The 15293-nt window shown below is 35.7% G+C and overlaps 7 protein-coding genes across 7 annotated transcripts; 4 read left to right on the forward strand and 3 right to left on the reverse strand.

Annotated features, from left to right (window-relative positions):
- The first annotated feature begins 243 nt into the window (after nucleotides 1–243).
- Nucleotides 244–1091, forward strand: TpMuguga_01g00555 (uncharacterized protein). The gene is made up of 2 exons (XM_760981.2): nucleotides 244–372; nucleotides 654–1091. Exons 1-2 carry the CDS (start codon nucleotides 343–345, stop codon nucleotides 1062–1064), a joined length of 441 nt encoding a protein of 146 aa, XP_766074.1. The 5' UTR covers nucleotides 244–342; the 3' UTR covers nucleotides 1065–1091.
- On the reverse strand, nucleotides 608–2511 carry NEP1 (EMG1/NEP1 methyltransferase family protein). The gene is made up of 5 exons (XM_061305018.1): nucleotides 2306–2511; nucleotides 2213–2275; nucleotides 1820–1981; nucleotides 1148–1548; nucleotides 608–1092 (listed from the first exon to the last, which is right to left on the reverse strand). The coding sequence occupies exons 1-4, from the start codon at nucleotides 2351–2353 to the stop codon at nucleotides 1285–1287; spliced, it is 537 nt and encodes a 178-aa protein (XP_061161593.1). The 5' UTR covers nucleotides 2354–2511; the 3' UTR covers nucleotides 608–1092; nucleotides 1148–1284.
- TpMuguga_01g00557 (uncharacterized protein) lies at nucleotides 2379–5599 on the forward strand. Its single transcript, XM_760983.2, has 5 exons — nucleotides 2379–2684; nucleotides 2890–2931; nucleotides 3121–3411; nucleotides 3478–4891; nucleotides 5171–5599. The coding sequence occupies exons 1-5, from the start codon at nucleotides 2489–2491 to the stop codon at nucleotides 5367–5369; spliced, it is 2142 nt and encodes a 713-aa protein (XP_766076.1). The 5' UTR covers nucleotides 2379–2488; the 3' UTR covers nucleotides 5370–5599.
- Nucleotides 5600–6659: 1060 nt separating this feature from the next.
- On the reverse strand, nucleotides 6660–8078 carry EPN2 (ENTH domain protein; the record flags this gene model as incomplete). The annotated part of the gene is made up of 1 exon (XM_760984.1): nucleotides 6660–8078. The coding sequence occupies one exon, from the start codon at nucleotides 8076–8078 to the stop codon at nucleotides 6660–6662; it is 1419 nt and encodes a 472-aa protein (XP_766077.1).
- Nucleotides 8079–8795: 717 nt separating this feature from the next.
- Nucleotides 8796–10042, reverse strand: TpMuguga_01g00559 (uncharacterized protein). The gene is made up of 3 exons (XM_061305019.1): nucleotides 9912–10042; nucleotides 9746–9810; nucleotides 8796–9435 (listed from the first exon to the last, which is right to left on the reverse strand). Exons 1-3 carry the CDS (start codon nucleotides 9942–9944, stop codon nucleotides 8826–8828), a joined length of 708 nt encoding a protein of 235 aa, XP_061161594.1. The 5' UTR covers nucleotides 9945–10042; the 3' UTR covers nucleotides 8796–8825.
- A 58-nt stretch (nucleotides 10043–10100) lies between these two features.
- RPL3 (60S ribosomal protein L3) lies at nucleotides 10101–12003 on the forward strand. Its single transcript, XM_760986.2, has 2 exons — nucleotides 10101–10771; nucleotides 11391–12003. Exons 1-2 carry the CDS (start codon nucleotides 10205–10207, stop codon nucleotides 11976–11978), a joined length of 1155 nt encoding a protein of 384 aa, XP_766079.1. The 5' UTR covers nucleotides 10101–10204; the 3' UTR covers nucleotides 11979–12003.
- A 719-nt stretch (nucleotides 12004–12722) lies between these two features.
- On the forward strand, nucleotides 12723–15182 carry TpMuguga_01g00561 (uncharacterized protein; the record flags this gene model as incomplete). The annotated part of the gene is made up of 1 exon (XM_760987.1): nucleotides 12723–15182. One exon carries the CDS (start codon nucleotides 12723–12725, stop codon nucleotides 15180–15182), a length of 2460 nt encoding a protein of 819 aa, XP_766080.1.
- Between the last annotated feature and the right edge of the window lie 111 nt (nucleotides 15183–15293).

Below are 15293 nucleotides of genomic sequence, written 5' to 3' on the forward strand. Positions count from 1 at the left end.
TAAAAAATAATTAACAAATGTAAAATAAATACCAAAAGGGTTGCAAAAAGATAAATAATGGGGATGCGTAAATAATTAGAGTATGAGGGAGCTGAGTAATAAAGTAACCCGGACATGTAGTAAATTCCAAAATTCCTAAAATCCCCAAATCCAAAAATATTAAAAATAATATTGAAAAATTAAAAAATATGAATGTGTTGTGAGATTGTGAAATTTGGTGTAGATGTGTTGGAATGATGGAATTTGGTGTTGGTACCACACAGGCATAGTAGTGCTAAAGGATTAGTTTTAGAAATTCAAGTTGTACCAGGGTCCGAAACTTCAATTAATATTTTCAGGCAAATGTGCGCTTCAGTCAACAGAAATAAACCCGTAAGTCACACCACAACCTATCCTATCCCTTACACATTTTTACTTTCCTCTTTTCTAACAAGAGCGCCAGTTATCTAATCACCAAATGCATGTGTAATTATTAACTAATTCTAACCAAATTCCCCAATATATACACAAATTCTTACATTTATTTATTAATTCAATTTATTATATTATATATTATATTATATTAATTATATTATATTATATATTATATTATATATTATATTATATATTATATTAACTATGTTATATTATTGATTGTGGATGAAAATGTGTAGAGGGTGGGATCGAGGAATTCGTCGAGGAGGTCGAGTATTTCGAGTACTCGTTCGGTGAGATCGACTCGTGGTGAGGAGTTGGGGAAATTACTAAACGAACGTACGAGACACTCCCAAATCGCAGCCTTCAATAAAGATAATCCACCCAAACACATGAATCTACGGGAGAATATGAACCTTCAAATGAATCTACCCAAGGAAATTAATGTACCCAAACAAATGAATCTACCCAAAGAATTGAATGTACGAGAAAATGTACGTGAGAATGTGCAGAGAACGCCGAGGGGATTGAAGGAGCCTATGAGGAAACCTGTTGACAAGCCTCTTGGCGCACAAAAAACCGTTAAGAAACTAAAGAAACCGTCACTATTCTCGAGATTACTCAACAAGGTCAAATCACTCATCCACTAACCACCCAATAATCTTATCTTTTTGCAACCTATTGTCATTTATTTTACAATTTGTTAATTATTTTTTGGTAAATGTGTAGTTACTGCAGCAGAATTGGAGATTATTTTCCTCGGTAAATCGTAGCCCGATCAACTTTGGCATTTATTTTTTTAAACCAATTTTTTACAATTAAATTTTGTAAAATTGTTGATAAAATTGTTGATAAAATAGTGTTGAATAGTTATATGAGAGTGAGTTCTGTGAGAAGTTTGGAGATGCAGTGAGCGGCGGTGAGTGAGTGTGGTGAGATTTTAATAACGTCGTCGACGTTTTCGGTGGTACCTTTGGAGTGCTTATGGGAAGTAGTTCCGATATGCACAATCAGTGGCCGTTTAAAGTCAAACTTGGATATAAAACACTTTAAACTCTCGTAACGTCCCAGCGTAGATAAACCAACACTATAACCATCCACAGGCTTCACACTATCCCAATCATTCTTCAACATCTACATTTATCATAATTGTGAAAAATAATTAGAAATTTAGTGATTTTAAAAATAAAGTTAAAAGTTGATCGGGTTAGCGAAAATAAATTTTCCACTCCCGCAATTTCTGCTGCTGTAACTACACATTTACCAAAAAATAATTAACAAATGTAAAATAAATGACAAAAAGGTTGCAAAATGATAAATAATGGGGATGCGTAAGTAGATAACTAAGTTAGTGGGAGTAAACTGGGACTAAACTGTGTGAGCGGTAGCAAGCCCCGTAAAGTACCTGTAGTAGTATGTTATTATTAGTGGATTTGACTTTGCGATTAGTGACGAGAGATTGAATGAGAACCTCAAATAACTCAAGAGTCCTCGGAACCGAAAACGCAGGATTCACATCTATCAACTCATTATCCACCGTTCTTATATACACCTTCAAACACAACTCCTAACAATATTCTCCTTATATACTTATACCATACTGTTACTTATATTATACTGTTAACTACATAAATAGTGTGAGTATTTGATAGCAGCAAGAATGGGAGAAAATTTTCCTCTCTAATTCGTAACCCGATCAATTTTGGCAATTATTTCCAAAATCACGTTTTTTACAATAATTTTTTGATAAAATTGAATAAATAGTAAAAAAGGGGTAGAATGTGTGATTGGGGATTACCTTGTTGAGAATGGAATCTTGGAGTATTAGCAGGGACTGATGTAAAATGTCTAGTCTGGACTCCTAAAATAATAATTTATACATAAAAATTACCCTCGTATTACGTAAATCACTATCCTCCAATACCACGTATATCCTCATAATTTCATCTACATTACAAATATTCTATTAATTTAATTTAATTCTATTAATTTAATAATTTATTGATTTGAGAATTTTAATATTTTAAATTTATAATTTTAATTTGGTAATTTTAAGTTTGAGAAATTTGGGGAGATGAGTAATGTAGTGGAGTTGCTGGTGGTATTATTGGACGAGATAAGACCAGTGAAAACAGTGCCAACTGAGGACTGGAAGAGAATAATTAACAACGTCAAATCTGACCTTAAAAACACGAAAAACTTCATCTACGCCTCACCCGATCCACTCCTCGAAGCTTTTTCAACCTTTCTCAACTCCTATCTCTCCAACAGTATTTTACCCCTCATTCCTACTCAGTTTTAGTTCTCACTACTCAGATTTACTTCTTATTCTCAGATTACACAGTTAATATATAATAGATAAATACTATGGAATATTTGGATAGAATGTGATAGCTACTGATTTTGGGGAGTCGGGGTATTTTCTAACCGGCTATATATTAATATATTATTAACTGGGTTGCATATTGATTTTAGAGTATGGATTACCAGGGTCAAATCTCTACAACGCTCTCACACGTATTATCCCATACTTTTACACATAATTATGTAGTTAATTATTATTTGATCAAAATTATTGAAAAATAATTGTAAAAATCCTATTTTAAAAATAATGTCGAAAATTGATCGGGTTAGCAATTGGAGAGGAAATTTTCCTCCAATTCTGCTGCTCCCAAATGTTTATACTATTTACATAATGAACTTTAGTTGGAAGAGTCGTCAAGGAGAATGGATACTTCAATCAAAACTCTGAAACACATTCCTCACTCGATAACACTGTAACAACCGATAACACTGTAACAACTGATAACACTGTAACAACTGAAAATACGGTAAATACCGAGAATACGGTAAATACCGTAAATACGGTAAATAAGGAAAATAGTGTAACGGTGGTAAATGTTGTAAATAAGGAGAACGGTGTAAAAAATGTGGATTTGGATGGAGGGAGGAAAAATACGTTTGTGAATACCATTAAAAGACTATTCAATAAACAAGGTAATTATACTACTTTGCTGCTTATCTGCTGCTTACTAATTAAATAACTAACTGAATAATAATTAGAAGTGGATGAGAGAAGGTATTATAGAGATCCTTACAAGCTGAGGTCTGGCTCTTCCAAAGGTGGATCACAACTCATCCCCACCACAAGTGGGGATAATCACACAGAACAAACTGACATCGTCAACACTATTGATGGAGTTGGTGTGGATGTGATTACTCCGTCACGGCAGGTGATTCCTGCTAATACCACTATTGCTCCTAATACTACTATTGCTGCTGATACTACTATTGCTGCTAGTACTATAGATATCGAGGAAAATATTACCCATTCTGCTGCTTCCATTACTAACACTAATACTATAGTAAATACTGAGGATAGTACGGAAATTGCTGCTCCAGTAGAGACTACTACACCTATTGCTACTGCTAATACTGTAGAAATTGCTGCTACAACTGCTGCTCCTACAACTACTACAGCTACAACTACAACTACAGCAATGACACCTAACACCGTAACGCAAAACATATACATCCCGTTGAATAACATAATATTGGAGATGAGGAATATAAATTTGTATGTGGTGGCGTTGGAGATGATCCGTGCGAGTGTGCGGAATGTGAATTCGCAGCGTGACGTGTATAACTACAGGGCTGTGGACCCCAGTGTCTTTGGCACTACGAGTGGCATTGACTACTCAATCCAAGTCATCACGTCCAACGTCAAGCAGCAACACCATATCAACTTCGGCGACGTACTGAGACTAAAGAGAGTCGACGCCTTTGTAGTCATGGATAAACTCGGCAAGAAACATGTCAACATCATCATGTCACTCAAAAACTTCCCCACCATGAGACTATGGCACGCGGGTTTTTACGAAACGGTGCTTGGTCACACGGCACATAACAATTCTAATACTACCACTACTACCAATGGAGTGAATGGAGTGAGTGAGGAAAATACTACCGATTCTGCTGCAGTAAATACTGTGGATACTGTAGAAGATGTGATGGGTACCGCTGGTACAAGCACCGTAACGGAGGTAATAAACGTCTATGGTGGGATAAAAGTGAACATAACAAACGAGGACGTGAGGATAATAGAATTTCTAAAGAGTTGGTCAAGTAAATTGAACCCGTGCCAGCTCCTGAGTTCGGAGTACTTAAGAAAGTTAACCGATGCCTCGGAAAACCCGTACGATTTTATAGTTAAAGTTTTAAGAGTTTGGACCGCAGAATTTACGCTACTGGTGAGTGACAGCAGCAGCAAGGCAATTGTGAGTAATTTCGACCCGATCCTAGTGTCTAACCTGTTCAACAGCAGTAACCCCTTACAACGAGGCGACTGGGTCAAACTCAGATCATTCGTCAGAGTCTTCAATGATAATAACAGAATGATCACACTTAGCACCACCAAATACTCTTGCGTCACAAGAATACCCAACCAACACACCAACGTCATCGGAGACGATGATAAGTATCTTATTCAGTTATTTTAACAGTTGTATATCCCCACTATTTATCATTTGCAACCTATTTGGTAATTATTTAATTTTGTTAATTATTTTTTGGTAAATAAGTGGTTGAAGCAGCAGATTAGATAGTTATTTTCCTCTCCATTTGCTAACCCGATCAACTTTTGCAATTATTTCCAAAATTATTAAATTTCTAATTATTTTAATAAATTAGATTTCTATATTTAAAAGTTTAATGATAATTTTCTATAGTTATTTAAAAGTTAAATGATAATGTTCAGTATGTTGGTGCGTGAGCGTCGTGTGAATTTGGATGTGTGGAGTAGGACGTCGTGTTTGAATAATAGTTTTCCGAAGCGATTTAAGCGTTCGCCGACGTTTATACAAAAGTTGCTAAGCACTCAGCCGACAGTCTCATTTCAAAAAGCCTCACCAAACAGAATCGTACCAGAACGCGAAGAAGGAGAAATCTCACAATAACACACAATATCACTAACTTTACCACTAACTATTAGTAATTATCAATTTTATTAGTTTTACTTTGTAGTAAAGAGAATTTTAGCCCATTTGGTAAAGCATTGAGTAAAGTATTGAGTAAACAATTGAGTAAAGAATTTAATGAGAATTGGTATGGAAATGTATAATTTAAGGGATTGGTTGAGATTTAAAAGAATTTAAATGTTAAACATTTTAATATGTAATCATACCAATACATATTTACATAGTATTACCACAGTATTAGCATGTTAGGTGTCTGGGTTTAGGGTTTTAGGTCTTGTTATTCTTAAGTATATTCTAGGTATTAGGTATAGTACTGTAGATATATTATATATACATATGTATATACATAGTATATAATATATACTGTTGTATAGTTATTGGGTGTCTGGGTTTAGGGTCTTAGGTCTGGGTATTCTCAGGTATAATACTATACTATTAACTATACTATAGTATTACTATAGTATTCTTAGGTATATAATGTTATAGGCATAGTTAGTAGCTGTAGGATATTACTGTAGTAGCATGGGTATTGGGTGTCTGGGTTTAAGGTCTTAGGTCTGGGTATGTGTATATAATTAAGGTGTAGCAAGTAGTATAACTAGCATATTATAGTAGTAAAGAGAGTATTCTTGGGTATTATGTATATATTACTGGTATTATATAGTTGAGAGTATAGTATTAGGTATAAAGTGTATATACGTATAATATATATAGTATATAATATACAGTATAGTATTATAGGTATATAGTATTCTTAGCTATATAGTTAAGTAGCTCCCTCTAGGGGTATATAGTTAATTTAGCTCCCTCTAGGGGTATTATAGTTAAGGTATATAGTATTCTTAGGTATATACTGTAGTATATTATGTAGTATTAGGGCTTAGGTCTGGGTATTCTGGGTATAGACCCAGGTATCTTAAGCACATATTTAAGGTACTATTTACTTCTTAATACTATTTTATACTGTTATAAAACACTGTAAATAGTGTTAGACCATATTCTATATACAGTGCTTTAGCTAGTTAAGATACCAAAACCCCGATCTCTCGAACCTTTAAACACACTTTTAAACACTTTAAATAACTCTAAAACACCCTTAAAATGCTTTAAATCACCCTTAAACACTCTTAAAATAGCTTAAAACAGTTTAAAACACCCTTAAACACTCTTAAAACACATTAAAAGTGTTTAAAATACGCTTAAAACAGTTAATTCAGCGGTACTATACCTAGTAAATATAGTGTATAATATATAGTTTAGTACATTAAGTTAATGATTAAATGGATTATGACCATATCTCCTTCCTTCTCCTCCATATCCCCCGTATCCTCCTCCATATCCCCCGTATCCTCTGTCAACTCTGTAATCTCTGTCAACAGGTCTATACCCTCTATCATACCCCCTATCAACTCTGTAATCTCTATTGTAATCTCTGTAATCTCTATCATAATCTCTGTAACCTCTATCATATGTTCTATCAACTCTGTAACTTCTGTCAACAGTTCTATAATGTTTGGAGGATGAACTGCTGCTACTGCTGCTGCTATAACTACTCTCACTACTACTGCTCGTACTACTCTTACTGCTATAACTACTCGTACTATAACTACTGTCAGAATCGCTATAGGAACTTTCTGTGGTGGAGTAGCGTTTGAAGGTGGAATCAGACTTAGTCTCAAGCTTGTTAAAGTTCTCGTCTGTCTTTCGATTATTGTGGAAGCTGTGGGTGTAGTAATCATTTCCCACACTCACCTCCGGAAACGCATTAAATCCATCCATGCCACCGTAACCCCCGTATCCACCATATCCTCCATAGGAATTACCGTAACCACCATATGAAGTGTGATGGGACGGAAAAGATTGATTTTGAGAGTGTAGAGAATTACCGTAGAGTCCGATATTGGGCTTTGTGACCTTTAACTTGTTACTAAATAACCTACTCAATATCCCCTTACCGCCCGTAGTCCCAACCGTATACGCACTACTTATTCCAATATTTCCACTTCCTATACCATTTCCTATACTATTTCCTATACTATTTCCTATAGTACGGACATTTCCAATACTTGGTACACTATGTGGATTGGGTAAACTATGTGGATTGGGTACCCCGGATAAAGCGGGTACGGGGGGAACGGAATGATTTTTATCGAGAACGAAAACGGGTTTGTGTAGTACATTAGTTTCAACGATTCCGTTGGTTGAGGAGAGTGAGATGAACCTGTCCCTGATGGATGCGGAGTACCTGCGTTTGTCCTGGAGTGTTCTGTTATCCAGAACTAAAGCAGCAATTTGTGCAGCTTTATCGGAGACTAAGTGTCCCAATGCTCTATTGGCGGGGCTAAACTTTAACTTCCCAACAGAGGACAGAATGTGTAAATTATTCATTACGTCGTAGATGCACCGGTCTGACCCGTTGATTATCAGATAATTCAACAGGTTTAACGCCTTTTGAATGCGTTTAACGCGACGGGGAGAGGACGAGATGCATTTCCAAGTGCTTTTCATGATTTTCTGGAAGAAAACCTCGTGGTAAGTGGCCTGAGAAATGTCATACAAAATCGAATCGGAACACCCAACAGAGTCACTAAACAACGCCTCCCTCAAACACTTGTCCAACTCACCCGATGTCATCAAACGCACCTGCTGGTTACTCGAACCAAACGCCTCCAACTTATTACGAATCATCACAGCACAAAGTTTACCAAATTCACAATCCAAGTTTTTTCAAAGTGTTTTCGAGGTATTTTCAAGGTAATTTCAAGGTATTTTCAAGGTATTTTAAAGGATTTTTAAGGTATTTTCAAGGTATTTCAAGGTATTTTCAAGGTATTTTCAAGATATTTTTAAGGTATTTTAAAGGTATTTTAAAGGGTAATTTGGTGACTAACTCAGGGCAAAAATCTGAAAATTCTGCAAAATTTTGAAAAATTGTAAAAATTCTGAAAATTGTAAAAATTTGAAAAATTAATAGATTCCGTAAAAAATTGTAAAAAATGGTAAAATTCTGAAAATTCGGTAAATTCAGTGAATTATTGGATAAAACAGGTAAAACAAGTTGAATATTTGTGGAGAGTTGAGTAGGTTGGTTTGAGCGTGTATAGATAAGTGCGATGGAGAGAGAAGCTGTGATTGTGGGTGAATGCAAATTTTAAAGTATGGAATGTAAATTGAACAGTAAAGTACTAAGATCCTAAAAGGAGACCCACAAAAATACTAAAAACAAATTAATAAATAAAAAAATATAAATTAAATTTTAATTCAAATTTAATTTTCTCACGTTAAATTAACCAAACTCTTCTGGGGAAACATCAAACCAATTCTCAAATTATCAAACTAATTCTCAAATTAATAAACTAATTCTCAAATTAATAAAAATAATAAAATAAAAATTATATATAAAAATAAAATAATAAAAATTAATATTAGTGTGGATTAGTCGAGAGTGTAGGACGGATCGGGCCGTTCGTGTGTTTTATGTGAGTTTGGTATGTAATCAGTGTACAAATCAGACTCAGACTCAGATTCCGGCGGTATATACACGCCACCAGCTCTCGATCGCCATCCCCTCCTTCTCATTCTATTCTTATCCTCATTTACATTACTGTTTACATTACTATTTACATTATTACTACTGTTATTGTTAGAGAGTTTGGACTTTTTGTATTTGTGTTCGTGGGTTATTCGCTCACTGTCACTTTCGTACAAGTCATGCTTCCATCTTTCAACACTTCTACTACTTCTACTACTATTACTATTACTACTATTATCCCTATGTTTAGTATCTCTATGTTTAGTATTACTCCTGTATTTAGTATCCCTATGTTTACTACTACTTCTACTACTATTATTATCCCTATTTCTACTACTCTTATATTTACTATTATCCCTATGTTTATGTTTACTACTCCTATAGTTATTATTCCTATAGTTATTACTCCTATGGTTACTATTCCTGTAGTTAGTACTGTATTTATGATAGGCTAGATTGAGAGGATTGAAGGGTTCTCTGGGTAAGCTTCCGTCGCTACTGTCACTACTGTGCCTAAATTATATTATCACAACGTATAGCGCTTGGTTAAGAAATTTCTACAGAGTTAGCTACTAGTTTGGCAAGAGGTTTCGAACCTACCACCCCTGGCTATTACTATAGCTATACTACACTGTACCATTAGAGCTATGATAACTGTGGTAATTATTTGTTCATCTAAGTTAGAATTTAGTAAGAATTTAGCAAGTATTTAGTAAGATTATATGAAGGGGTCTCGATCCTGGTACCCATAGGTCCATAACTATACAAGTAGTCAACTGTACTATTACAATAATATTTAAAGTGGTAACTGAGGTTTGATTACCTATCCCTTATATTTCTACGATTGTGGTGTGTATGTTTATTCTTTCTAGACCACTCGTACGCCTCCTGTACATTCATATCACTATTACTATATTATTATAGTATTACTATAGTATTAGTATTATAGTATTAATAATTGTGTAGTGGAGAGTAATTAGAGTGGTTACAAGTTCTGACACTGTAAAATCATCATTTACCATAACAAATTATTATCCCTATTATTTATCTTATTTTTAGTATTCTATTATATTATTATTATTAATATTGTTAATATTATTATTTAATTATTTTGTTTCCCCGACTTTATTTTTACTCCAAAATAACATCAGATTCCCCACCACAATTCCAATAAACTAATTTATTTTATTATTTTTATTAAATAATTATTTTTATTAAATTATTTTATTTGATAATTAATTGGAAAATTGGAAAATAAAATAATTAATTTGAATAGTGAAAAATGTCCCATCGTAAGTTTGAGAGGCCGAGATCTGGTTCTTTGGGATTCCTGCCTAAAAAGCGTTCTAGGACTCACAGGGCTAAGATCCGTTCATTCCCCAGTGATGACCCCGCTAAGCCACCGCACCTGACAGCTTTTGTCGGATACAAGGCTGGTATGACACATGTGGTCACTGAGGTGGACAGGCCCGGCTCGAAACTGCACAAGAAAGAAGTTGTGGAGGCGGTTACCGTTGTGGAAACGCCGCCAATGGTATGCGTAGGACTGGTGGGATACGTAGAGACGCCCAGGGGACTGAAGGTCCTGGGAACAGTTTGGGCTGGACATTTGTCAGACGAATTAAGGCGCAGGTTTTATAAAAATTGGTACAAAAGTAAGAAAAAAGCATTTACAAAGTACGCAAAGAAATTTGCAGAAACGGGAATGGAACAGGAGCTGAAAAGGATAAGAAATTATGCCACCGTCGTCAGAGCACTAATGCATACACAACCTTCCAAGACTTCTCTTTCACTGAGGAAAGCACATTTACTTGAAGTTCAAGTTAACGGAGGGACCACAGATGAGAAAGTACGTTACGGTGCTTGTACTCACAGAGTTTAGTTATTCTTCACTTAGTTATTTTCCACAGAGTTAGCCACCCCGATGGGACTCTCTTTCTCACTCGGAACTCTTAGTTATCTCCTTAGTTATACCCTTTATTTACCTATCCCCATTTATTACTAATTTGCAACCTTTTTGGTATTTATTTTACAATTTACAATTAAAATTTGGTAAATAAGTGGTTACTGCAGCAATAATGTAATTATTTTCCTCAGTAACTACTATCAACTACCAATTATGTTAGTTAGATAATTATTGGGGTAAAATGGACAGGGGTAAGATCAAGCACCATAAGTGTAGATTTGATTACTTGTGTCCGATAATAAGGCTGAGCTCGCTCCCGCTTTCATATTCCTAGTCTTTCCTATTCTCATACTGAGACAAACCATGAAAGATACAATCCACCCCATTTATTTACTAATTTGCAACCTCTCTACAATTATTTACAATTTACAATTATTTTTTACTCAAAAGTGGTTACTGCAGCAAAATGGAGATTATTTTCTCCGCATCACTCATACCATTACCAATACCATTACTCGTTACTATTACTCATATTACTAACTAATTACGATAAAATGTGTAGGTAAGTTATGTGGTGGGTTTGTTTGAGAAGAGTGTGCCGGTATCGACGGTGTTTGGTGAGAATGAGATGTTGGACGTGTTGGGTGTTACTAAGGGTCACGGCGTCAAGGGTGTGGTTTCTCGTTACGGAGTGACAAGACTACCCCGTAAGACTCACAGGGGTTTAAGAAAAGTCGCGTGTATCGGCTCATGGCATCCGGCACGGGTACAATTCCAAGTACCCAGACATGGTCAAAAAGGCTACCACAAGCGTACGGAACGGAATAAGAAGATTTATCGACTGGGACTGGGCAGTTCAGCGAGGAACGGTTCTACAGACTCAGATTTGACTGAGAAGACAATTACGCCAATGGGCGGTTTCCCACACTACGGCGTGGTCAGGGAAGACTTCCTCATGCTCAAGGGATGCATTCCGGGGACTAGAAAACGAGTCATAACGTTGAGGAAAACGTTGGTGCCACAGACCTCAAGACATGCACTGGCAGAAGTTAACCTCAAGTTTATCGACACTTCCTCCAAATGGGGACACGGACGCTTCCAAACATCCGAAGAAAAGAAATCATTCTACGGACCACTCAAAAGTAATTAATCCATTAATATTATAACCCCACTTATTTAGTATTTGCAACCTAATGGTATTTATTTACAATTTGGAATTAAAATTTGGTAAATGAGTGGTTACAGCAGCAATGTGGAGGAGATTTTCCTCTAGATCTTGTTTTAAGATTTTTCAATTTAAAATTTTAGTTAATTATATAAATGTGTTTTAAGTTAATTCTATAAATGTGTTTGTTAATTTGATAAAAAATGTTTTAAGTTAATTTGATTAAAATGTGATAAAAAATGTTTTAAGTTAATTTGATTAAAATGTGATAAAAAATGTGTTTGATTGGATATTTGATAAAAAAAGTGACGAAAGCATATGCAACAAATTCTCTAAAACAATCTCTTAACATACATTACACATTATTCATCATCTTTACACATTCTTACACACTTTTACACATTTACACACTACCGTGTCTTATTTACACACGTGTCTTTTTTACTCTTACACACTAATTTACACATCTACACATTTTTACAGATTGTATTACACACTAATTACCCTTTAAAAGGGTTTAAACGTTATATTTGGTGTAATACTGGTTGTTTGGGGTATAAAAAGATTTGGCGCGTGGGTGTGCTTGAGGTTGAAATTTTCCGGGAAAAACGAAAATTTTAAATTTCCAGATCTAGCCACAAATTACTCAAACAATTTAATATCTAACATTTATTGATTTAATATTTAACATTTATAAATAAGTTATAGAATAATTAGAGTAGGGGAAAGATGAGGTTGATAGTACTGTGTATGTTACCGTTGGTGTTGTGTGATAGTTCTGAGGAACTGTCTGGTCTGGTGACAGTTGTAAAATCCTCGTTACAGGAGCAAACGGATAAAGTAAAATCAATCACTGAACGTTCAGACGACATGATCACTGACGGAACTAAATACTTAAAGGACTTTGGCAATAATTTAAAGAGTTTGTATCCATTTCTGAGACACGAGTCTACAGTGCCGTTTTTACGCATAATTCAGGAGTTTATCGATACTAAGACTGGATTAAGGCGTGAAATCTCAAACGCAATTGACACTACAAAGCTCGAGTTAAAACGCGCTAAAAAGGAGTTTTCAAGCTCCGACAAGCTGTTTAAACGGATCATGGCCACGGTAAACTTGGGAAATAAGCCAGACACCGGCCGAGCAGCAGGAACCACGTACATGCCCAAGGATAGAATTGTAGAGCTAATTAAACCACACGTCAAATCCATCACAATGGCGTCGGGAAGGATTAACGAAATCGATGACAAGTTAATAACATTGCAAAAGGAAATGAAGTCAAAAAATCTCAGACTGGATGCGAGTAGTAAATTACTATTGAATTACAGATTCTTGCTCGAGTTGGTGATTAAATCCCGTGAGCAAACTGTAAATAGTAAAAACACACTCATGAGCAGCATAAATATGAAGGATAAAGTTACATACAACTTCAATAGACTTAAGTCACTACTAGAAAAGGGTAAAGTCCTAATCGAGGAAAGTAATAAAAAAGAGCTTTACACCATAGAAAAACAAAAACTAACACAACTCCAAACGAAAATAAATATCGATAAAAGGGAATTGTGTAAGATGAATAACAAGGTGATGAAGGAAATTGAGTATATGAAGTCGTTGCTGCTCAAGTCAGAGGAGTATGAAAAGATAATCAAGCAGGTGGGAGAAAAGAACATAAAATCGCCAGATTCCGCCTATAAAAAGTCACAGCATTACTACCAGCTGATTGTGATCCTCGGGAACAAAATCCAGGAAATGGGAAACAAAATCAAACTTCTCAAGCTCAAATCGACGGAAATGCTACAAAACAGCTCAACAATGTTTGGTGAAATGGAAAATGTCATGAAAAGGAAAAACACACTAGGCGCCAGGAAACCGAAAATCAACGAAATTAGAATCAAAAAAAGAAGCACAAAAGGGAAAGATCTAGACAACGTCGGCATCGCAAGCGATACAGACGAACAATCCGACACAGAAAGTGATTCAGAAAGTGATCAAATTAGCACTGAGAGCAGCAGTTCCAGTAGTAATTCAGTTGGTAAAGTAAGAAATAAGAAAAGAAGAACGAGACAATCATTGGATAATTCCAGGGGTTCAAGTAGTTCCAGTGGTACGGAAAGCTCAGCTCCACCCGTAAGACCATTACGCAGAAGAAAAGCTAATACTCCATCTGGCAGTGGATCTTCTAGTGCATCTGCTAGTGGATCGGCTGGTGAATCTGTTAGTGGATCTGTTAGTGGATCTGTTGGTGAATCGGCTGGTGGATCTGTTGCACAATCGACAAATCCATTTGCAGTTTCGTTTAATCCAAATAATCCCTTCAACACTGGTGAAATTAGCTCTGAAAGCAGTAATAGTAGTGAGAGCAGCAGTGAGAGCAGCAGTAGTGAGAGTGAGAGTGAGAGTGATGGATATGACACGGCTGATAGTGAAGATGAAAGTACGCCAATTTTACCCTTGAGAAGACGCCGTACAAGATCCCGTGACACAGCCAGTGCTAGCAGTCACCCCGCCACGAAAGTTGAAAGCCCCGAATCTTCAAATACACAAAGTGAACAAAGTGTACAAAGTGTACAGAGTGAAAGGGTAAAAAGTGAACAGAGTGAAAAGGTGAAGAGAGGAATAAAGTCAAAAATAGGAAAGGCGTTGGGATTTATAAGGGATGTCATTACAACTCCAATTAATCCAAGGAGAGATCAAACAAGCTGGGAATCCGCGGGAACTGAGTCCACCAGGGCTGAGTCAACTGGATCTGATTCAGAAGAATCAGACGACGACGAAGATGAAATTGTCACCAGGAGATCACCGATTCCTGGTAATCACAGTAGTTCCAATAGTTTTGCGGGACCGTATCCGAGGTTTAATCCATCAACAAGTGGAACTAGTGGATCAGCTTCAAGAAGTGCAACAATTGGAATGATAAGAGGAACATTGGGAGAAGTGGAGAGTGAGTTGAATAGTCGATTTATAGGATTAAGATTAGACGGAAGTAGACGTTCTGAGGCGATAAAATTAGTAGGATTGGCATATGAGTTAAAAAACCAATTCGAAATAGTAACTAAAAATCTGGACAAATCCGTAGCAGAAAGCGCAGTCAGAATTATTAAAACAGTTTTAATGGACGTACTACACACATACCTCACAGGAGTCTGCGCCAAAGTACTGAATATCACAGACCTAAGATTATACAACTAATCTACTATTACATATTATATAGTATAGTATAAAGTAAGATAGCAATTATTCCAGTGTAAATACTGTTTGATAGTGTTATAAAACACTGTAAATGGTATTATAAACTGTGTA

The sequence above is a fragment of the Theileria parva genome, chromosome 1 (genome assembly GCF_000165365.1).
Source record: "Theileria parva strain Muguga chromosome 1, complete sequence, whole genome shotgun sequence".
In the NCBI taxonomy this organism is placed as follows: domain Eukaryota; phylum Apicomplexa; class Aconoidasida; order Piroplasmida; family Theileriidae; genus Theileria; species Theileria parva.

Bases quoted from the DNA above. Each gene is read 5' to 3' on its own strand.
- TpMuguga_01g00555 (XM_760981.2), top strand. From the start codon at position 343: ATGTGCGCTTCAGTCAACAGAAATAAACCC. The intron at 373-653 runs GTAAGTCACACC...GAAAATGTGTAG, and splicing joins CAGTCAACAGAAATAAACCC to AGGGTGGGATCGAGGAATTC.
- NEP1 (XM_061305018.1), bottom strand. From the start codon at position 2,353: ATGAGGATATACGTGGTATTGGAGGATAGTGATTTACGTAATACGAGG. The intron at 1,982-2,212 runs GTAATCCCCAAT...GAATATTGTTAG, and splicing joins AAGATTCCATTCTCAACAAG to GAGTTGTGTTTGAAGGTGTA. The intron at 1,549-1,819 runs GTACTTTACGGG...TGATAAATGTAG, and splicing joins ATAATAACATACTACTACAG to ATGTTGAAGAATGATTGGGA.
- TpMuguga_01g00557 (XM_760983.2), top strand. From the start codon at position 2,489: ATGAGTAATGTAGTGGAGTTGCTGGTGGTATTATTGGACGAGATAAGA. The intron at 2,932-3,120 runs GTATTATCCCAT...AATGAACTTTAG, and splicing joins TCTCTACAACGCTCTCACAC to TTGGAAGAGTCGTCAAGGAG. The intron at 4,892-5,170 runs GTATCTTATTCA...GATAATGTTCAG, and splicing joins GTCATCGGAGACGATGATAA to TATGTTGGTGCGTGAGCGTC.
- TpMuguga_01g00559 (XM_061305019.1), bottom strand. From the start codon at position 9,944: ATGGTAAATGATGATTTTACAGTGTCAGAACTT. The intron at 9,811-9,911 runs GTAACCACTCTA...ATGAATGTACAG, and splicing joins ATTTTACAGTGTCAGAACTT to GAGGCGTACGAGTGGTCTAG. The intron at 9,436-9,745 runs GTAATCAAACCT...AATATAATTTAG, and splicing joins CGTAGAAATATAAGGGATAG to GCACAGTAGTGACAGTAGCG.
- RPL3 (XM_760986.2), top strand. From the start codon at position 10,205: ATGTCCCATCGTAAGTTTGAGAGGCCGAGATCTGGTTCTTTGGGATTC. The intron at 10,772-11,390 runs GTACGTTACGGT...TAAAATGTGTAG, and splicing joins GAGGGACCACAGATGAGAAA to GTAAGTTATGTGGTGGGTTT.